This window comes from Microtus pennsylvanicus, chromosome 8 (assembly GCF_037038515.1).
Source record: "Microtus pennsylvanicus isolate mMicPen1 chromosome 8, mMicPen1.hap1, whole genome shotgun sequence".
Lineage (NCBI taxonomy): Eukaryota > Metazoa > Chordata > Mammalia > Rodentia > Cricetidae > Microtus > Microtus pennsylvanicus.
This window is the reverse complement of record NC_134586.1, coordinates 97,128,701-97,151,835: the sequence shown is the minus strand read 5'-3', so window position 1 is coordinate 97,151,835 and position 23,135 is coordinate 97,128,701. Positions and strand designations below refer to the sequence as shown.

General features: G+C 41.0%; 1 protein-coding gene across 2 annotated transcripts in view; it reads left to right on the top strand.

The window, feature by feature from the left end:
- The first annotated feature begins 10,098 nt into the window (after nt 1-10,098).
- The window catches only part of Taf1b (TATA-box binding protein associated factor, RNA polymerase I subunit B), a 79,453-nt gene continuing 66,416 nt past the window's right edge, over nt 10,099-23,135 (top strand). Inside the window, exons 1-3 of one of the 2 annotated variants that reach the window (XM_075984067.1) lie at nt 10,099-10,179; nt 11,796-11,894; nt 17,290-17,377. In XM_075984067.1, the coding sequence (XP_075840182.1) occupies nt 10,162-10,179; nt 11,796-11,894; nt 17,290-17,377 (205 nt within the window). In that variant the 5' untranslated portion in view covers nt 10,099-10,161. The remainder of the gene's footprint in view (nt 10,180-11,795; nt 11,895-17,289; nt 17,378-23,135) is intronic. The other variant, XM_075984069.1, reaches the window with a different exon arrangement.

Below are 23,135 nucleotides of genomic sequence, written 5' to 3'. Positions count from 1 at the left end.
GGCAAACATTAGTCCGAGGTGAACACGCCCCCTAAGGGGCGGGACTTATCCCTACAGGCCACTGTGGGCTGCCCCTACCTAGGTGCTAGGAACCAGACTGGCATCCTCTGCAAGACCAGTGTGTACCATCTTTACCACTGAACCATCTCTCTAGTCCCCTGCAGATGTTTACAGTTGCATATTTATTTATTTAATTATTTACTTGTTTTTGGTTTTTGAGACAGGGTTTCTCTGTAGCTTTGGTGCCTGTCCTGGAACTTCTTCCCCAAGCTTATCTTGCTGCTCTCATTATCAGCAGACATGAGACCACAGCTGCTTCAACCTTTCAACATGATTCCCACTAGCAACCCTTCTGGTAGCCTCCAGGCTTTAAACCTTAAACTGGGGCTTCATCTTCTGATGTAGGTGGGTCTTCTGTCTATCTGTTGCTTTCATTGGTTAATTAATAAAGAAACTGCTTGGCCTGATAGGGCGGAAAACTAGGTGGGTGGAGTAGACAGAACAGAATACTGGGAGGAAGAAGGCAGTGAGGCATACGCTATAGCTCTCCTCTCCAAGATGGATGCAGGTTAAGATCCCTTCCCGTAAGCCACCACCTTGTGGTGCTACACAGATTATTAGAAATGGGTTAATCAAGATGTGAGAATTAGCTAGTAAGAGGCTAGAGCTAATGGGCCAAGCAGTGCTTAAAAGAATACAGTTTCCAGCCGGGCAGTGGTGGCACATGCCTTTAATCCCAGCACACGGGAGGCAGAGGCAGGCAGATCTCTGGGAGTTCAAGACCAGCCTGGTCTACAAGAGCTAGTTCCAGGACAGGCTCCAAAGCTGCAGAGAAATCCTGTCTTGAAAAAAAAAGAATACAGTTTTCGTGTAATTATTTTGGGTAAAGCTAGCAGTGCAGAAGCTAGGCGGTGGGAAATGGCCCACAGCTCCTTCTACAATCTTTGAGCCCCTTATTCTGAGGTTTCCAGCTTCTCAGACACAGAAGCCACCAGATTATCTGGCTCCCCAATATGCAGATGGTCATTATTTGATTTCCCAGTTTCCAATAAACAACAAGGGTGTCCAACCTTTTGACATTGTAACATGACATTGTCATCTCCAGAGTTCACACTTAAGAACTGAACAATTGAGTTAAGAAAGAGAAAAAACCCTCCCCCTTTTCTCCACCATTGTGAACTGTACACTCAATGAACTTTCTCACCATATATTTTCACAAGACTTTCACAATCAAAGTATTTCTGGCCAAATTTCAAAAGCAAGACATGGTTCCATTTCCTCAAATGAATAGGAATGAAAACTCGTAGCAAAACAGGGCCAACTCCAAGACAAGATCCTGGTGTAGAGCCACACCTGGTGTGTAAGAGTTCATGTACAGTGATACAACTGTTTATGCAGAATCACGATTATTTATCTTACCAGATGGCAGTGAAAGAGTCCATCTATATATGGAGACATGAGCATGGTAAACTGTAGGAGCAAGTTGACTGGCCTAGTGATAAATATGTACAACTTTATGAACTGTTGGATTACACACACACACACACACACACACACACACGCCCTCATAATGTTTCAAATAAACTTACAATTTGATGTTGGGCTGCATTCATACACATCTGACCACAGACCATGGATTGGACATGCCTATAAGCTGATTCAATACATCCCCTATCATATACTCATGCATATGTGTATATATGTATATGTATGTATGTACATAGATTTGTGTTCTATCAATTTTGTTCCTCTACAAAAACCTGGGTAATGAAATCAATTTCAGTAGAGTGTTAAGAATGAAAGTCTGTAAGAGCATGTTTTAAAAAAATAAATGAAAGAGGGAAGTATGTAGACCCCTCTTGGTTTTTGCTTGTTTGTTTGGTTTGGTTTTGGCTTTTGGTTTTGGTTTTTCAAGACAGGGTTTCTCAATATAACAGTCCTGGCTGTCCTGGAATTTGCTTTGTAGACCAGGCTGGCCTCGAACTCACTGAGATCCACCTGCCTCTGCCTCCCAAGTGCTGGGATTAAAGGAGTGTGCCACCACTGCCTGGTGTAGACCCCCTTTTCATGGATTTTATTGAAAATAGAAACAGATGCTGTCAGTCATGGGTAATATACAATAAAGAAAGACTAAAAATAGTTTATTTGTTCTTTTCTTTTTAATAATGTGCATATGTGTGGTATGGGAGAGGGCAGGGTTATGTAAAGTAATGTAATGCCATCAGATGCCAGAGGAGGGTGTTAAATCCCTGGAAGCTGGAGTTAATGGCTGGTTGTGAGCCCCCTGAGATGAATTCTGGGAACTGAACTTGGATCTTCTGGAAGAGCAGTGTGTACCCTTAACCACTGATCCACCTCTCCAGCCCCCTTTGTTCTTTTCCTGACTTGCTTAGCAGAAGACAATAATGATCACGAGACAGAAGGGGATATGGGTTTCCAGACATTTTCAATAAGCTGGCAAGAGAGAACAGGGCCAGAAAGGTAAGGGCTTCTTGGTAGACTGGGAACTCCAAGAAGGTCAGCTCTAATTCCTTATGTTCAAACAGAAAGCAAATTGTCAGGCAGAGTTGTGAAAGGATTCAAGAGCCATCACTGTTGAAAGCAAGGCTGGTTCAGCTGGTAAAGGTACCTGCTGCTAAATCTGATGACCTGAGCTTAATCCCTAGAACCCATTTTGTTCATGAAGACTGCACTTAAATTTCCCTGCCACTCAGACCTGAATAATCACACAGAAACTATGTTAATTGCAACACTGCTTGGCTGATGGCTCGTGCATATTTCTAGCTAGCTCTTGCATCTTAAATTAACCTTTTTCTATTAGCCTATATTGACACATGGCCATGGCACTAGCTCATTTTCTATATGTCTTATTTCCTTGGTGGCTGGCTGACATCTGCAGAGTGAGTCTTTCCTTTTCCCAGAATTCTCCTAGTCTGGTCACCCTGCCTACTCTTCCTGCCTGGTTACTGACCAATCAGCATTTTTTATAACAATACAAGTGACAAATCTTTACAGGTTACAAGAGCATTATCCCACAGCACATACAGTGGAAGGAAAAAACCACAAATTGTCTTCTGACTGACACATATGTGTCATGACATTTGCTTGAGTTGGGGGCTTTCTCCTCCTACTTTGGGTCCCTCCAGGTCTCTAGTTTATTAAGATGGAGGATCTTTCTTTACTCCATTGCTATGGCACATGCCAATAATCTCTGAAAACACTCTTGCAGACAAATGCACACACGTTCCACTGATCTTTTAACCATTTATAACCCACTCAAGCTGACAATTGAGATTAGCTGTCTCATTGCTTTCCTCTCTAGTGACCCTCATATCTAGATCCATCAGTCATTCAGCACATGGTAAGGCGAGCCCATTTTTCCCTCCCTGCAGGTCTCAGGCACAGATATCAACTGAAGGTTCTCCCACAGGGAATGTTAAATAGTGTTGAGGGAGCTCCTTCCGCTCCTTCAGCCAATAGCCGCTGAGATACCAGCCCATTGGGGTATGGTCTCTCTCCCTTTAAAAAGGCAGCCACTTCCCTCTCCTCTCTCTCTGGCTTCCGGCTCTGCTTCTGGCGACTAGACTCCTTTCCTGACTGTGCAGAGGGCTCTTGTCTGGGACGGTGATCTGTAAGTTTTCCCCTTTAAATAAATAACCATTCTATTAATCATAATTTCAAACTGGTGTGGGATTGTTTGTGACTTACACCTTCAAAATAGCCCCACCCTGTGCTAGTATTTTGTAAATCAGCCATTGGAAATGATACGTGAGCAATTTCCTAAATCTACAGTTTACCATTACATTGAAGACACTTTGCTATCTTATTCAAATGTATATACTTTAGAAAGAATGTTTGAAGAAGTAAAGAAAAATTTGTCTTGTTGGAAATTACAAATTGCTCCTGAAAAATACAAAGAGGAGATTTTATTAATTATTTAGGTTATAAAATAGGTTTACAAAAAAAGTTAGTTCCCAAAAGGTACAAATTAGTAGATATTGATTGCGGATTCTTAATGATTTCCAAAGATTGCTAGGAGACATTTTCTAGCTAAGGGAATAAAACCTGATGAACTGATTAATTTACATAAAACCTTAGATGATGACAAAGACTTAGATAGTCTCTGAGGAAATATCAGCTGTAGTTGGAGAGAATTGACTTTGATTGAAGAGAAATTACAGAAGGCACATGTGGATAATGTGGATCTGAATCTTAACTGCATTCTGGCCATATTATCTTCCAAATATTCCCCTACAGGAATTTTAATGCAGAGGGTAGATATTGCCTTAGAATGGATCCTTTTTTACCCTATAAACCTAGTAAAAAAATTAAAAACTTAAGTGGAAAAGGTCTCTGAGTTGATTATAAAAGGAAAATTGAGACTTCATCAATTATAGGAATAGACCCAGCAAAATACCTTTTAATGATGATGAAATTAACAAATTATGGGAAGAAATTTTTGGGAGAGATTAACAACTATCCTAAAAGCAAGAGAATTTAAATTATAAAGAGAGCTAACTGAATCCTTCCTCATATTGTACGGGGCACACTAATAACCGGAGCCCCTACATTCTATACTGATGCAAATAAATCAGGAAAGGCAGGTTCCAAATCAGAAATTTTTAAAAAGACTTGTTTATTTGTTATGTATACAATGTTCTGCTTGCATGTGTTCCTGCAGGCCAGAAGTTGGCACTAGATCTTATTAGAGATGGTTGTAAGCCACCATGTGGTTGCTGGGAATTGAACTCAGGACTTCTGGTAGAACAATCAGTGCTCTTAACCACTGAGCCATCTCTCCAGCCCCACAAATCATAAAATTTAAGGTGGAACAAAGCCCTTATGATTCTGTCCAAAAGGCAGAGTTATATGCTATTCTCATAGTACTAAAGGATTTTAAAGATCCTCTCTACATAGTTACTGATTCACAATATACAGAAAGAGTTGTTTTAAATACTGAAACCACTGAATTTATATCAGATAATACAGAATTGACTTTATTACTTATTCAGGTATAAGATAAAATCAGGAATAGGCATCATCCCATATACATAACACACATCCAGTCCCATATGGGTCTGCCAGGTCCTCTAGCACAAGGTAATGCAGAAATCAATCAGTTGTTGATTGAAATGTGATGAAGGCCTCAGAATGTTATAGAAAACATCATGTCAATAGCAAAGGTTTAAAAAAGTAATCTTTATATAACCAAACACCACTATCTGCAGGAAACAACCCAAAGGGTACTTGAAGGAATGAAATCTGGCAGAGGGATGTGTAGAATTTAGAAAACTAAAATATGACACCTGTTCAGATTTTCAATGGGCAACTGCTTTGAGTTCGGAAAAGGCTGATTCAGTAATCACACATTTTCTAGAAGTTATGGTCACCCATGGATATACCCGCACAAATAAAGACAACAATGCTCCAGCATATGTCTCTAAGAAAATGAAACAGTTTTTTGCTTATTATAATATAAAGTATATTACAGGTGTACCACACACTCCTACAGGACAAGCAATTATATAAAAATCAAATCAAACTCTAAATGATATATTTGATAAACAGAAAGGGATAAAAATTACCCCCATAAATAGATTGCATAATGCTTTATTAACTTTGAATTTTCTACGTGCTAATGAGAAAGTGACAACAGCTGTGGGGAGACAGTGGACAGTAGAAAAAACAGAATTAAATAAGCCAATATACTTTAAAGATGTACTGACCTCAGAATGGAAATCAGGACATGTATTTCCTTGGGGAAGGAGTTTTGCTTTTGTTTCTACAGGAGAAGAAAAGCTATGGATACCATTGAAATTGATAAAGATTGGATTTGAACAAAAGGCACATCTAAATTGGAAGAGATGATAGTTCATCAAACATCATGGCCTTTTAATCTAATCTAACCTATAAAACTAACAAATGCTTTTCATTTGATCAGTGTTAACTTGCCAAAAGAGAATCTCCCCAAAATTAGGGCTGAGAAAGGGTTTAATCTCTGTCTTTTCAGGAAAATAAATATATCCAGCTAAGGAATCTGAAGACTACTGGACAAATGAGACATCTGAAGAAAAAAAACAAAGCATTCAGAAAAAAATGTCTCAAGAAAAAGAGCAAATTGGTCTATTATTATATCACATTTCCAACAAGGTAAAATTTCATAAATCTTACAAAATGTATGTTTCTGCTATTCTCTACAGACATAAAATGCAAATGTTCTTTTTGTAGTCCCAGTTTAATTAAAAATTAAAGCTGACTTTGGAGTTGGAGTGCAACTCTCTCTTCTAAACCCAAGCATGATTATTAAAGTGAAATTTAAAATCTCTGTCTCATGTCAGAAGAGCCACCTAATATGGGACAGAAGAAAAACAAAAATTTAAAGACTATTTTATTGCTACTAATCTCATAATCCTTTGGGTTTTATATTGACAGCTTTTCTTAAGGTATAAGAATTATAATATATGTATATATATATATATATCTTTGTCATGATATAAATGGTCATATAGAGTATTAACTAATTCTAGAAAAAGATTTCATCTACCTTCCTATACATGATTTCAGATTTGAGTCTCTATCAGTTTTCTGCAGCACACTTAACAGTGACCTTTGAAGTCTCCTTAAGGAGGATGGGGCCCTACAACAATGAATCCTCCAGGACTATGATAACAATACTAAGCCGAAAAGTTCCACCTAAGGATTGGTTTTGGACTACAAACTGCTCAGAATAATTTTGAGGTGACAAGCTGAGATGATCCAGCCTAACAGACTACTCTAGCCAGGACTTGAGACAAGCCCTGCATTTTCCTATTATGCATAGACTGGACCAAAAAGATGATTCAGCTGCCTCTCCCAGGACTTGACAATTAACCCAAGTTTTCTTTTCAGGATCCTATAAGATACCATCGTCCCCGGTCGGCAGGAAGTAAATTTAAGAATACAACGCCCACATTCCCAAGAGGTAGGGTGGATGGTTTTTGTTCGTCCAGTGAATTATGGATGTTTGTCATTGTTTAGAGGGTTGGCTACAAGTTGTTATTGGTAATGGTCAGAAAAAAAAGCTAAACAAAGGAAATTAGATTCTTTTCTTGTTTTGAAAAGAAAAAAGGGGGATATAGATACAATAAGATAAAGGGGTAGATTATTGAATCTAGTCTGAAAAGAAAAAAGGGAGGACAGATATGATATGATAAAAAGTTAGATTATTGAATCTACTTTTAAAAAGCAACTACTAGTTTTAAATTGAATTGGAGCTTTGTATATTGTATATAGATTTGTATATTGAGATTGCCTTTTTGTTTGGTTGGTTTTTTTTGTTTTTTTGAGACAGGGTTTCTCTGTAGCTTGGAGCCAGTCCTGGAGCTAGCTCTTGTAGACCAGGCTGACCTCAAACTCACAGAGATCTGCCTGCCTCTGCCTCCCGAGTTCTGGGATTAAAGGCGTGTGCCACCACCGCCCAGCGAGATTGCTTTTGTTCAAGTATTGTACCTATATAAGTCATTTAATAATGTATTGCAAATTTCTAGTCCTTGAAAATTATTATTACCAATTGTTTCATATAACAAGGAAATGCAGGTTAGTAGTTAATCACTTAGTATTATCAAACTGTAGTCACATTAGGTACATTTCAAGGTTAAATAAAGATATATTTTAGGTAGACAGGTCATCTTCAAACACTTCAGAGATCTACAAATATGGCATTTAAGATGTTTTAATAAACTATGTTCTTTTTTATGACAATGAGATATGAGTCGAATGGATCTCTATGAGTTCAAGGCCACCCTGGGCTACACAAGATCAATGCAGAAATGAATCCAGGTGATGGTGGCTCACACCTTTAATTCCAGTCCTATGGAGTCACACTTTTAATCCCAGCACTAGAGGGAATATAAAATGGGAGGAGAGAGAGGCTTAGTCTGTTTTAGTCTGTGGCTGCCCAGCTGTGGTAGAGGTAAGACTTCTCTAGTGGCTTGTCTGCTTTGCTTTTCAGGTTGAACCCCAATTTCTGTCTCTGTGTTTTTATTACTCATGCATTATATTCTGGTGCAGGTGAAGGGTCTTCCTCTTCAACACTGCTGGCTTCCAGGGTGCCTTGTACTCTTGGTTTTCCTTTGTGTCAAGGACATTCATTCTCACGGTCCTTTACTGGCCTCAGTCCTTGGACCTTTTTCTCTCTGGACACTCCCTCCCTAGTAATCTTACCCTGGTCAGCCCCATGTTCAGCCCCAGGCATGCCCTTTCCCCTCATCAATTCAGTGTGGTCCTCAGGGCCCCACCTGAACATGGGACAAGACCACACTAAGACATATACCAAAACAGAATATTGTCTTCTCCTCCACTGTGCTTAGGCAGAAGATAGATTTATTTATTTGTTTGCCTCAGTAAAGGCGATCTTTTCCCAGCAGCTCAGGACAGGTCCTGAGAGTTACAGTCCATCTTAACCCTTGCCTTACCCAATCCACCAGGTTTGGCTTTTGCCTATATATCTAGAGACTGACTGCCTTTTCCACCACCACTGCTATTCCTCGGCAGCGTTTCATTTGTTTTGTTTCGTTTGTTTTAGGCAGGGTTTCATTACGTACATAGCCCAGGTGACTCTAACTTAGTGTCCTCCTGCTCAGCCTCCAGAGGAGCTGGGATTGCTTCACTCCACTGCCTTGTCTTTCTAACTGGACTCTGCCTTATTGGCTTGTGTGGTATCTTGGTTAACACAAGTCCACTGATGAATAGAGTCATGGACACTTTGTCTTTTCTTTGTCTTGCTGTTGTCTCAATTATTTATTTATTTCCAGTCTTGAAGCTTGAGTCCATGGTCTTCTACATGACAAACACACACCAATCACCGAGCAACATTCCAGCCCTAAACCTTTTTCTGATATAGCTAGTCTGGCTATCCTGGAATTCACTCTGTAGATCAGGCTGGCCTTGGACTCAGAGATTTGCCTGCCTCTGTCTCCAAGTGCTTGGATTAAAGGCGTGTGCCACCAACACCCAGCTTCTCTTTGTATATTTTTAAATTATGTGTTTTCTTAAAAAAAAAAAAGTCCCTTTCTTTGAAAAATTCAAATATAACCAGAGAGTTAATCCCAGCAATTGGGAATCAGATATCAGTGGGAACTTTATCACCTAAAGTCCCTCTCAGCATTCATCTCTACCGACCCAGGATAAGATCTTTAGCATTTAAAACAAATATAGCCAGGCAATGGAGGTGTACACCTTTAATCCCAGCATTTGGGAGGTCGAGGCAGACGAATTTCTGCTGAGTTCCAGGATAGCCTGGTCTGCAAAGTGAGTTTCAGGACAGCCTGGGCTACACAGAGAAACCCTGTCTTGAAAAAGCAAACAAAAAAAATGAAATAATAAGAATCTTAAAAGCCCAAATATAGTCTTGACGAAAGAGGAGAGTTACTTTGTTTATAGGTAAATCCCCAAAATTTAAAAGCGATTTTGATTTAAGGAATGAAGCAAGGAATTCGAGTGTTCAACGAAGGAACGTACGAAATTTATCGAGACTTTATTATGTGAGATCTAACTATATTTACAGGTAAATATATACAATTTTTACACAGGAGAAAGTGGAGGCACAAGAAAAAAAATCATGATCCGCTACCTAGGTTGCAAGGTGACAAACACACACCACACACAAGGCTTTGGTTCTTAAGACCTGGAGAAGAAAAAAAATTCCAAATAGAAACCCAGCTCTAACAATGTGTTCTCTACCTCAGACATTAGGAGAATATGTTAAAAAACAAAACAAAACAAAAAAAAACCCCAAGAAGCCGGGAGGTGGTGGTGCACGCCTTTAATCCCAGCACTCGACAGCCAGAAGGAGGAGGATTTCTGTGATTTCAAGGCCAGTATGGTCTACAGAGCGCCTTGACAGCCAGGGCTACACAGAGAAACCGTGTCTCGACACATACTCCACCAAAAATAAATAAATAAGACACCTTCTCGTAGGTCTGAGCCAATTCTCAGGAGTCTGGCCCTGTTCCTGCCTTGCCGGCTGGCAGCTCAAGACCCAAGCTTTGGGAGCACAAAGGGCGGCACCGAAGACTAGCGGAACGCAAAGGCGGGGGCTGTGTTTCTGGCCGGAGCACTCTCTCGCCTCTCCCGGAAGCGGCTCCCGCTGCCTTAGGTAACGGTGGCGGCGACCAAGCAGCGATGGATCTGGAGCAGGCGGTAAGGACCTAGAGGACCGCATGGAGGTCTGACTCGACGTTTCCCTATCTGAAAGAGCCCAGGGAGCCAAGCAGAGGAGGAGCAGCGCGAGGAGGAGGCGTCGGCGGGGGGCGGTGACCCACAGAGGGGGCGGGGCGAGGGGGCGGTGGCCACGCGGCCCGGAACCAGGCCACCTTCCCACACGGGGAGGGTGCGGGTGCGGGTGGGTGGAGTGTTTGTGCCCTTGGGGCGTGGGTCGGGAGAAGGATGAAGCTGTGGGGTTGTGGGATGGCCACCTCCATGGCTCATCCTCTCTGGAATGGACCATCCAGCAAAGCTCCCATTGACGCTGGGCTGGGGTGAGGAAGGGCGGGACCTGAACTTGGGATTCCTCCAAGAAACCCGTGTCAGTCTGTCCGGGGTGCCGATTCCAAACCCCTGCAGAGGACATTCCAGTGTGCTGTCTTAGTTAGGGTTTCTATTGCAGCAATAAAACACCATGACCAAAAAAGCAAGTTGGGGAAGAAAGGGTTTATTTGGCTTACACTGCACATCATCTAAGGAAGTCAGGGCAGGAACTGGAGTCTGAAGCTGATGCAGAGGCCTTAGAGGAGTGCTGCTTGCTGGCTTGCTCAGCCTGCTTTCTTATAGAACCTAGGACCAGCAGCCGGGGCTGACACCACTTACCGTGAGCTGGGCCCTCCCCCATCAAACACTAATTAAGAAACCCAATCTTATGGAGGCATTTTCTCTACTGGGCTTCCTCCTAAAATGACTTTAGGTTGTGGCAAGTTGACACAAACCTATCCAGCACGTGTACCTATCTATACCTCATTGTAAAAGTGATCAAGATGTTGTTGAACTTCAAATGAACTTTACATGATAGACATATTCAGCAGTAACGACCCATAACTCAAACACCAAAGGTTTAGAATCCAAGTCTCTCTGTGTGTATGTGCGCGCGCACGTGCACACTGGCAGAATAATGATAGAGGGTGTCATAGCAGACTCTAAGTATAATACCAATAAATGTTGTATGATGGATGGTTAAAGTTTAGAGAATAAGTTGATAAAACTGAAATTGCAATCCACCATGATCCATCCATATAGAGCATGGGTGAATCTTGTGCTCCTTTTCCTTAATGGAGCCCCGCAGCACACGGTTCCACGTCTCATACACATACAGTTGATACCCTTGATAGTGCTGCCTAAATGCACAAGAGCTTGAAACAGCTGCTTCTTGGTACATTTTCAGTGCTACCTACCAAGGAAATGCCAACAGGGTTTCTACTCTTCGCATTTTTATTTTGCTTACATATGCTGGGTCATCTTTTTCTCCCCCACCACTTCCAAGGAACTTTACCTGTTTCTTTGTTTCTAGTTTAGTCTTGTCTAGCTTTTCTTCTTGGTTCTTAGTCTGCATATTTTAGTAGCTTTGTGAAATAGTTAGAGTGTTTCTTACTACTAAAGAGACTGATTTTTTTATTTTTAGATAGTCCTATGTATTTTTAACTTTGTGATTTTTTTTTTAATTTGGGGGATGAAATCACCAGGAATCCTAGAGGTAGAACTTAGAACCATGAGGTTTAAGATGCAGTGTACCAGCCTGACAGTCACAGGTTTTCTCTTTTCTACAGAAATCGTTCACAGACCGCTGTTCACAGTGTGCTGCTGTCTCCTGGGGCCTTACCGATGAAGGAAAATACTATTGCACTTCCTGCCACAATGTCACAGACGTAAGTAACATGCCATTCGTGAATATGCTTATGCTTTTAAAATGGCAGTTTCAGCCTGGTGCGTGGCCTAGTTCCTAAAAGTGGATCTGTTTTCATTACTCATTCAATGGCCAAATTCCAAGAATAGAAACAGTCTTCAAGAGTACAGTCTTGGATTAAGAACCTTGCAAATTAGATGGGAGATGAAATTTTAAAATTATATCGAGCCCCTGGGCAGTGGTGGTACACGCCTTTAATCCCCACACTTGGCTGAGGCAGGTGATTCTCTGAATTTGAGGCCAACCTGGTCTACAGAGTGAGATCCAGGACAGCCAGGGCTACACAGAGAAACCCTGTCTCAAAAAATTATATGTGTTTAGCTACATTTATAAATTAATATTACATATAGACTATACGTGTATGGATATATCAAACATTACACTTGAAAGAAGTTTTTAGTTTTTAATGTGTTGCACTAGTGTTGGATGTGAGGTGATGGGGGGCTTATCTCTGTAGTTCCTTTAAGAGTACCAAGTACTTTCTCATATTTTATGTAGTCCCTACCTCACAACAACTTGTGACATACAGTGTTATGCCTAGACAGCAAGTAAAGCTCATCAGTCGAATTCGTGGTTTTGTTGTTTTTATTTTTTGTTTTAAGACACAGTCTTACTCTGTAGACCAGGCTGGGCTCCAACTCAGAGACCCGAAAGAGCTGGGACTGAAGGCCTTTGCCCCAACACCTGGCACCGGTTGAGCTAGTTCGCTAACACACAGGAGTGCAGGGACTTGAGGTGGGACTTGAATCTCAGTCTTCTAACTCTCGGGTTCATTTCACCCCATCACCCCTGTTTCCTAACTAGAGAGCGTCACTCTGCACTGTTAACCTTGGTAAATGAGGCCATCTTCACACTAAAGTTCTAGGTCTTATTTTGGCAAGCATACTCTTCTAATTCAGCCACAGTAATCACAGCGTGGACAGCCTGCTGCTGGACCAGCTAAGCATGTCAGGACTGTTCTCCATAGGACAGGATTTGCTGGAAGTGCAGAGCCAGGAAGGAACAGGTGCTGCCTTCACTGCTTGGTCAGAAAGGCTAGTTGGGGCTAAAGAGGGACTGTGCCCCAACATTGAGTGTGGTGGGGGCCTGACTTGCCTTCCTAAGTCAGTGTTACAACTAAAAATCTGGGCACAAGATGTGAAACAAACAAAACCCCTCAGAAGCATAGATAATTTAGGTGACAACTCAGTTATGCAAGTGCTTTTCTCTTATAAAAAGGTATGTCTATATGTGTGAGTGCAGGTACTTGTGGCGTCTAGAAGAGGGAGCTTGTGAGCAGCCTGACAAGGACTGTGGAAACCCAAGGGTCCTTTGCAGGACCTGCACATGCACTTAGCCCTGGCCCATCTCTAGCCCCACACAAGTGTGTTTCCTTGAGGTGACTTATTCAGTCTGCAGCTCAGATGCTTGTTTGTATCTCTGTTAGTCAGGCAGGATATTAATAAGATAGACACTCAACCGAGAAAGAGCACTAGGGAATGACTGAGCGCTAATCTCCTTGATGATGGCGATGGTCTCATGGAGACATGTCTCATCAAGATGCGTAAATACTCGTGTACACAGATATATCAGATTGGACACTTGAAACCTGTGCGGTTTGTCTCTGCTTTGATGCTTGATGAGGCGCCAGTGGTTTAGTCACTCTTAATTTTGTACTGTTGTCCAGATGTAAATATAGTGGAGGAGCAGAATGTCACGAAGGAAGAGTTGCCATTTGCAGGTGGAGTCAGGGCCTATTTTTATATAAACTGAATAACCGCAACTAATGACTTCTTTTATTTCTATCTTTGATGCTTCTTGGTTCTTTTTGTTTAAATCTACTACCATCATTTTTAGTTTGAAAGAATATAATATTACTATCTAGTTTCATATTTAATACTCTCAACCCAGCCGGGTGGTGGTGGTGCGCGCAGCAGTCGGATCTCTGTGAGTTCGAGGCCAGCCTGGTTTACAAGGGCTAGTTCCAGGACAGGCTCCAAAGCCACAGAGAAACCCTGTCTTGAAACAAAACAAAACAAAACCATAAAACAAACAAAAAGACTTTCAACCTAATAGAATAATGTACAGTCCTTGAAGGTGGGTGATATTTCTTTTTCCTACTGTGTATGGGGATGACCTAATGCCTTCTAGGTATATAATGCCTAATGTATGCTAGGCATGTGCCATACTAGTTATATCCCTGGTCTTTACATGTTTTTGTGAAAGGCCCTGAACCTCAGAGTCTTCCCTTCACACAATAGGCAAACCTCTGTGTGTACAACTTCCATTGTTACGTTGGCTTTACACTAATCCAGTCATATTCAGCTTGTAGAATAGTATACAGCTGGTGCGCCCTAGGGTTGTGTGGTGTGGAGGTGTTGATTCAGTGGGTGAAGAAACGACCAATGAGTCAGTGTGCTGCAACAAGTGGAAGCTCCTTGCCCTTCCCTCAGTTTGTTGTGCCTGATTCTTCAAGCTCTTGGCACAGAAAACAATTCCAGCAAAGCTTTCTGATTAGAAAGCGTTTTCCCTGGTGTGTTTTAGTCAGGACACCATATATTGTTTGCAAGTTCTTAAGTATTTAATAAAAGTATGGGCTCAAATTATGAATTTAATAGATTTTATAAGAACAATGCGTGATCATAGTAGGAAATGGAAAACTATGCAAATGAAAGCAAAAATCACTAATATTCTCAGTATTCATTCAGCAGCTTCCAGTCAGTCTTTTGTTTGCTTGTGTATGGAAAGGAAAAGGGAGACTTGTGAGTACCACCAAGTCCTTTGTCTTGATGGTTATTACTGTGTTATCCTAAATATTGCAGATTTGTATTAGGTATGTAAATAATCCACAGTCTAACCATTCAGTCAGCTGATGATAGCTTCCTGGGGATGTTCAGCCTTCCCTGCTTTGCATTAGTTGTTTATGTCCTAAATAGCTCAGGGTGAAGCCCCTCCCACCACTTTGTTCTACCTGTCTTTTCTCAATAACTGCTTTAGTGGAGTTTTTTTTTTTTGTGTGTGTGTGTGTGTGTGTGTGTGTGATGTCTTACCTTCTCACTTTAGCCAACTTAGTATATCATATTGTTTGAAAATTAGAGAGACTACAGTCCAGAAATCCTAATGTTAGAAGCATGTCTCTTATAATGTTTGTTTGAGACAGGGTCTCATGTTGCCCAGGCTGGCTTTTGGGTGTTGAACCTAGGGCTAGGGCATGTTAGGCAAGCATTTTACCAACTGGGTTACATCTCAGCCTGTGCGTTTTATTATTATTTTATTGTTTTTATTGAGCTACACATTTTTCTCCACTCCCCTCTCTTCTTCCATTCATCCCTTCTACTCTCTCCCGTGACCCCCACACTCCCAATTTACTCAAAGGAGATCTTGTCTTCTTCTCCGTCCTATGTAGATCCATGTATGTCTCTCTTAGGTTCCTCTTTGTTGTCTAGGTTTTCTGGGATTGTGAATTATAGGTTGGTTTTCTTTGCTTTATGTCTAAAAGCCACTTATGAGTGACTACATAATATATTTGTCTTTCTGGGCCAGGGTTACCTCACTCAATTTTTTTTTCTAGATCCATCCATTTTCCTGCAAATTTCAAGGTGTTTTTATTTTTTACCACTGTGTAATACTCCATTGTGTAAATGTACCACATTTTCTTTATCCATTCTTTTTTTGTTTGTTTGTTTGTTTTTCGAGATAGGGTTTCTTTGTAGCTTTGGTGACTGTCCCGGGAACTAGCTCTTGTAGACCAGGCTGGCCTCGAACTCCCAGAGATCCGCCTGCCTCTGCTTCCGGAGTGCTGGGATTAAAGGCATGCACCACCACCGCCTGGCTTCTTTATCCATTCTTCAGTTGAGGGATATCTAGGTTGTTTCCAGGTTCTGGCTATTTTGAATAATGCTGTTATGAACATAGTTGAGCACATGTCCTTGTGATATGATTGTCTTTTGGATATATACCCAAAAGTGATATTGCTGGGTCTTGCCTTTTATTCTTTTTGAGATTCATTCTGCTGGTGTGGTATAGCCTAGGATTCCAGTACTTGGAGCAAGGCAACCACAAATTTGAGGCTTTCCCAGGCTATCTGGAAGCATACCCCCACGTCAGCAACCCCCAAAAGATAAGCTTCATTCTCAACCTTTAAATTTATAAAAAAATATAGCAATGCCATTTATTATTTAAAAATTTTTACTTTTCTTTAGAAATAAGACTCTGTTTTGTTTTTGGATGTAAGAAGATCAATCTGAGATAATCGCCGTTGACAACATTCATCACTGATCAGTTTGTTATGAGTGTTACTAACCATTACTATTCTAAAATTCTGTTTTATTGAAAATAAAAAGTAGTGCTTTTATTTTTTTATTTTTTTTTTTCAGACAGGCTCTTACTTTGTAACCTTGTCTGGTCTGGAACTCACTATATAGACCAGGCTAGCCTTGCTTTTCTGTTTTTTGTTTTTTGGTTTTTTTTTTTTTTTATTTTCAAGAAAGGGTTTCTCGTAGCTTTTGGTTCCTGTCCTGGAACTAGCTCATGTAGACCAGGCTGGCCTCGAACTCACAGAGATCCGCCTGCCTCTGCCTCCCGAGTGCTGGGATTAAAGGCATGCGCCACCACCGCCCGGCGTGGCCCTGCTTTTCAAGAAGTAGGAGTCTCTCTGTGTGTTGGTGGGGCACCAGCAGTCTCACTGAATTAGTAATTGCCTGGTTGTTTGTTTTTTGTTGTTGTTTGCTTTGAGGGAGGGTCTGTGTAGCACAGACTGGCCTTAAACTCCTGATCTTCCTGCCTTCACCTCCTAAATCCAGGATTATGGGTGCGTGCCACTTTCCCTAACCATAAATTGTTCTAATGCTAAAATGTATTTTTCATGGATAAAAAAATTGAATATATTTTATTCTTGGTCTGTTTTGAAAAGCTAATATATTGTTCCCCTTATTTTTAAAAAATTAAATTTACTTTTTAATACTTTTGTTTTGTTTTTGTTTTCTAGATTGGATCTCTCTGTGTAACCCTGGCTGACCTGGAACTCACTCTGTAGACCAGGCTAGCCTCAAACTCACAGAGATCCGTCTGTCTCTGCCTCCCAAATGCTGAGATTAAAGGTGTGTGCCACCATGCTCAGCTTTTTAAATCAATATTTAATTAAAATATAATTACATCATTTAAAGTAAAAGTGTATTTGTTTGGCTGCTGTGTGCTGGCTCTTTTAGAAACCGAAACATTTTATGTGAAAAAGCAGCATAAAGATTAACCAGCATAGTATGGCTTCACTGTCATCTGCCTAGTCTCTGTCTGTTTCCAGACACTTCCCAGAGCATGCTGGGAATCTGCTCCAGGGGCATAGAGCTCTCTTTTCTTCACTGTCTGTTTTTTTCCTGCAGCGGTCTGAGGAAGTTGTGAGCACTGCAGTTATTCCCAACACCAAGATCAACTCCATCTGCAGGGGGCTGAGGAAGAGAAGCAGGCATGGTGAGCACCCGCACTGCCAGGTTTTCCTCACATTTTCCTTCACGCTTTGAGGACACAAAATAGATATTTTATTTATTTATTTATTTATTTTGATTATTCGAGACAGGGTTTCTCCGTAGCTTTTTTGGTTCCTGTCCTGGAACTAGCTCTTGTAGTCCAGGCTGGCCTCAAACTCACAGAGATCTGCCTGCCTCTGCCTCCTGAGTGCTGGGATTAAAGGCGTGCGCCACCACCGCCCGTGCACCACCACCACCCGGCTTGATTTTTTTTTTTTTGAGACAGTGTTTCTCTGTGTAACAACTTTAGTTGTCCTGGAACTAGTTCTTGTAGACCAGGCTGGCCTTGAACTCACAGAGATCTCTTTTTTGGTTCCTGTCCTGGAACTAGCTCTTGTAGTCCAGGCTGGCCTCAAACTCACAGAGATCTGCCTGCCTCTGCCTCTGGAGTGCTGGGATTAAATGCATGCACCACCACTGGAAGGCCTACAAAATGAAATTTTAAATAAATTCCAGACAAAATGCCAACATTTTAAGCAGAAAGCCCAAACTCTAGTTGAAGTTACGGCTGGTGGGAAAATTCGAAGCAAGTGCATTGCAGCATGTGTTGGTAAGCCACTCTTCTGGTGGGCAGCGGGCGTGCAGGAGGTGGTACCCATGCTGGCTGTCCTGTCTGTGCCGTCACCAGGATGTCACTTTCTGAAGTGCTTCAGCTATGGCTTGTCATTAGGCAAGTTAAACATTATATCCAACTTTCAAAACACCATTTCTCACATTGAATTTTTGAATATGCCTTCTTAAAATAGGGAAGATTAATTTTCCCTAAAATGGCTATAGCGTAGCTACGGATCCAGTGAGCCCTAACCATGGGCCGTCGTGAAGAAGGCTTGGGAACATTTGGCTGGTGATTTGTATTTTGTGACTAACTAGGACCAGATAGATTTTTAAGACAGAAACCACCAACCTAATGATGACAGTAAATAGTTCTACAGAAGGTAGCTATAAAGGCAGACATACAAATATATTTGTGTATGCATATATATAAACATACATATAGACATACATGACATACTTATATTGACATTCTTAGATGAGTATCAGAGAGAATGCTGAAATATTAACACATTTTAAAAAACGACTTAAAGATTATTTTATGTATTATATGTATGTAGGTGTTTGTCTGCACGTATGTGATGTGGGATTCCCCTCTGTGCTGTGAATACCATTGGCTTGGCCTGGTAGGGTAGAGTAGGGGGAGGGAACTAAACAAAATGCTAGGAGAAAGAAGGCAGAGTCAGGAGAAGCCAGAAATATGTTTAAGCCATTGGCCAAACAGTATTGTAAATAATATGGTTTTTGTGTCATTATTTTGGGGCGAGCAGCCGGGAACAAACAAGCGGCCTCCTACAACACATATGTCTATGTACCATGCCTGTGTGTGTGCAGGCCAGTGTCTGTGTTGGACCCTCTGTGACTGGAGTTACAGAGGGCTGTGACCCACTCTTGAGGTGCTGGAAAGCAAACCCAGGTCCTCTTTGAGAGCAGCGAATGTTCTTTATCACTGCACCATTCATCTCTCCAGTCCAGTAGTGACTTTTGATAGCCTAAAACCTGAATAATTTTTATTCAGTTTTATCAGAGTAAAACTTGATTAATTGTTACTCATATATGTAAGTAGTTAAAATGTGTAGTTTGGGCTTAAATTGTCTACAGAACCTTAGACGCTCTGTTAGGTGTGTCTCATAGTCAAGGCAGTAGTCACTGGCACTTTACCTGTGAAAGGAGAGTAGCGCCCATTGTTAGTTACAGCAGGCGCTTGTGGGTGGTGTAAAACATCAGTGTCCAGGTTTATATGACTATGTGGGAGCCCTGTGCATACAGACAGCTCGAAGGGGGTCAAACCCTCTTAACCTCTGGGTCATCAGAAACCACAGGCTTTTGGTTATCCCTGAGACTCTTTCCCGGAAGGATTGGACAGTCAGTGGGGACAAGGACATCTTGCATTATGCGTTAATCTGGCAAGTGAAAGGAGTTCGAATCTTCGCCCTGTGCAGACCTCAGAAGCCGTGTGAGAAGTTTGAATAGCATGCATTTGAACACATTTCTGTATTTGTCCAGCAGCGGCAGATAAAGCACAAGGATCTTAACCACTGTGACGTTTTTTCAGCTGGTCATTACTCTAGTTAACATGTAATTCTGACTGCTTTGGCAGATTTTCATATGCCTCCTTAGGTTGTTGAATAGTCCGTTTAAAATACTTAGAAGCTGGGAACATGGCCCCATCAGTGACCTACCTGACATACAAAAGAACTGGAGGGCAGATCCCCAAAACTTATATAAGCTGCTAATGACAGCATGTGTCTGTAACCCCAGTATTGAAAGGAATAAGGCTGGTAGATGCTTGAAGCTTATTGGCCAGCCATCCTAGCCAAATCGGTAAGTTCTAGATTCACTAAGAGACCTCATGTTAAAAAGAAAAAAAAATAGAGGTGGAAGGACTGGAGAGATGACTCAGTGGTTAAGAGCACTTGCTTTGTTGGGACCTTCATTCAATTCCCAGCACTCATTGGTGGCTTACAACTGTCTGTAAATGAGCTCCAGGGGATCTTGGGCAGCATGCATATGCATGTGGTACATATACATACATACATACAAGCAAACATCCATACATATGAAGTGAAATAATAGTAATTTTTTAAAGATGCATCATGTTCAAGGAAGACCTTGCCACTGATCATAGACCTACACATACCCGCACATAGCTACATACAGCCCACCTACATGTGTACATATACCAACAGTTGTAAACATTGCACACAAAACCACACACACACATTTTAAAAGGGAAAAAATAAAATGCTTAGGACACATCTGGTACCTAGGTGTTGCAAGGAGTGCGAGTCCTTTGTTCCCATTACTGGGCTAGCTTACACCCAAAATAATCACACAGAAATTGTATTAATTAAATCACTGCCTGGCCCATTATCTCTAGCCTATTATTGGCTAACTCTCACATCTTTAACCCATTTCTATCAATCTGTATTTACCACGAGGTCGTGGCTTCCTGGGAAAGATTTAGCATGTCTGACCTCTTAAAAGCTGTAGGGTTTTGCAGCTAAAGCTGAGTCAGGAAGCCTCTCTTAGATGAGAGCACTTGCTTGCTTCTAGCAAGCAGAGCAGACCCGATAAATTGTTGCTACCAAGAAAACATGCTTTATTCTATTCTTTCCCAAGCTTTCTCAGACTTTACGTGTAGTTCAGTTATCCACATCTGGGTGCCATTCTGTTGAAGGGAGCTGTGGGCTTTAACTTTAACATAGTAAAATTACATATAGCAAAACAGTTATTAAGCAAGAATTACAGTTTATGTAATATTTATGTCTATTTATGTCTATTTTATCTTTTATCATAACAAAGGAAAACTATAACTATCTATTCTTCAGCTCTATCAAAGACTTCAGAAGGATATAATATTACCTATGTAAACTGGAAGTGCATTATAAACAACTTCCAAAACTCTAGAATTGACAGAGACATCTTGCTGCCTAGACAGTCACCCAAAGTTATTCTGTACTGTTGGGGCATCCATCTTCAGCCTACAGGCCCATAGTATTCGGCAGACATTTTCATGAAGCAGGAAATTTTAAAGACAGTTTAGTCGCTTTCTTCTGTGTCCTGCAGAATGTCTCGCAGACTCCATCATGAAACAGGAACCCCGAAAGACCATCTCACCTTTAGGCAAGTTCAGCAGTCCTCTCTCTGTGGGTACTGCATGTCCAGTGAAGCAGTCCAGGCAAGAGCAGTTTCTTGCCCAAATGGCTAGCAAACTCCCTAAGGAGCCTCTTCGATGCCTATCTTCATCTTGAAATAGATTGGTGCTTCCAGGAGCAGACATGTCTCATTGTCATGAAAAGCCTTAAGTTATTAAAACATTTTAAATGCCATATTCTGTAGTCTTTGAAAGATATGAAGAATGCCTATCTAACCGAAATATATCTCTATGTAGCTAGAAAATTAACATGACTACAAGCTTGACTATTATTGATGATTATCCATTAACAACCTATATTTCCTAATTATACATTACATTTTAAATGAACTATACAATCACAATACCTTAATCAAGAGCAGAAATATACATATAACAAGATTGACCTTAAATTTATATCAATAAATCAAAATCCATACCAATGCAAATTATTCATATCTATATCATATCCCTCTTTAAATGTAAAAAATAGTTATAAACACTATTTGGGAATATGGGCGCAATTTTTTCTCTCCAAACTGCTTCGCACTGTATGGGGGCGCTGTTAATCAGGTGCTTTTTGGTTTATCCTTTGTGTTAGGTTCATCTCAGTCAGCAGTTGGGTGAAGTAGTTTTCTAAGGGTGTTTACAGCAACCTTTCAGGAGGCCGTGGTTTATCATTCCATATTGGTCTAGAAGCAATCCACAGGGTCTCATCTTCTGTGAAAACAAAAGAACCTCTTTTCCAAAACGTCATATCCTTAGACCCAAATTCTGAAGTCTTAATACTTTTATAATATACATGTTAGATTAGCTTAGCAGCACATACAATGAAAAGTCTCTCTGTACTTAGCTCCTTCACAGTCAAAAAATTTAAAGAAAACAACAATATACAGAATCCAGACTCTCTGTGGCTTTTCCATTTTTACGTGGCTTATTTTCTTTATTTCTCTTAATCTATTACTATCTGTACTCTGTCTCTTTAAAGACTTTACCCCCTATTTTAAAGTACTAACTTTTTTATGACTTTTTATACTCTTTTTCTTTTCTCTCTCAAGCCTACATACATTTATTTAATACTGTGACCCATTTAGAGGTTGTTTATGTCTGAATCTGTCCTTATTACATTGTCTGTAGTTCTCTACTTCTAGAAGAACTTTTAAAATGCTAAGCAGCTTGGTTGCAGCTGTGCTGTATGTTCCACCTCTCTCCAATTTCAAAATGGTGTTTGTACCGTTTCTGCTAGTTCTGGGGCCTCCAGGTAGGAGCCACACTCAGCACTTTAACTCTGAGAATGAGCGAGCAGCACGTAAAATCTTTTTATCTGAGTTACAGCCAAATCTGCCATGCAGAGCACTGTGCAGCCTGGAAACATCAATGCATCAAATACAGAAGGACCTCCTACACCACCTAGGCACCAGTGTGTACTAGACTCCTTATTTTCAGTTTCTCTATAACCTAGAACCATTTTCACAAAAGCAGAATGCCACTTGGAGTTTATTTTCTTTAAATATGCCTATTGCCCGTTCTGCACATCTGATGGAGGAAGGTCATTGGTTAATTAAATAAAGAAATTTTTTGCCCTGATAGGTTAGAACATAGGTGGGTGGAGTAAACAGAACAGAATGCTGGGAGGAAGAGGAAGTGAGCTCAGAGGCCATGCTCCTCTCTCCCAGGCAGACGCGATGAAGCAAGCCGCCAGGTCAGACATGCTGAATCTTTCCTGGTAAGCGCACCTCGTGGTGCTACATAGATTATTAGAAATGGGTTAAGAGGCTGAAACTAATGGGCCAGGCAGTGTTTAAAAGAATACAATTTGTGTGTTGTTATTTCGGGGTATAAGTTAGCCAAGCGGCCAGGAGCTGGGCTGTGGGAAGAGTCCCACAGCTCCTACAACACACATCAGTTCTTGATTCTTGTCACTTACATTTGTTGACCAAAATATGTGTTGAAATGGAGCAGAAAATTGGTAGAAGCAGTGGCCAAGTATTCCAACATAGCAATATCTTGAGCA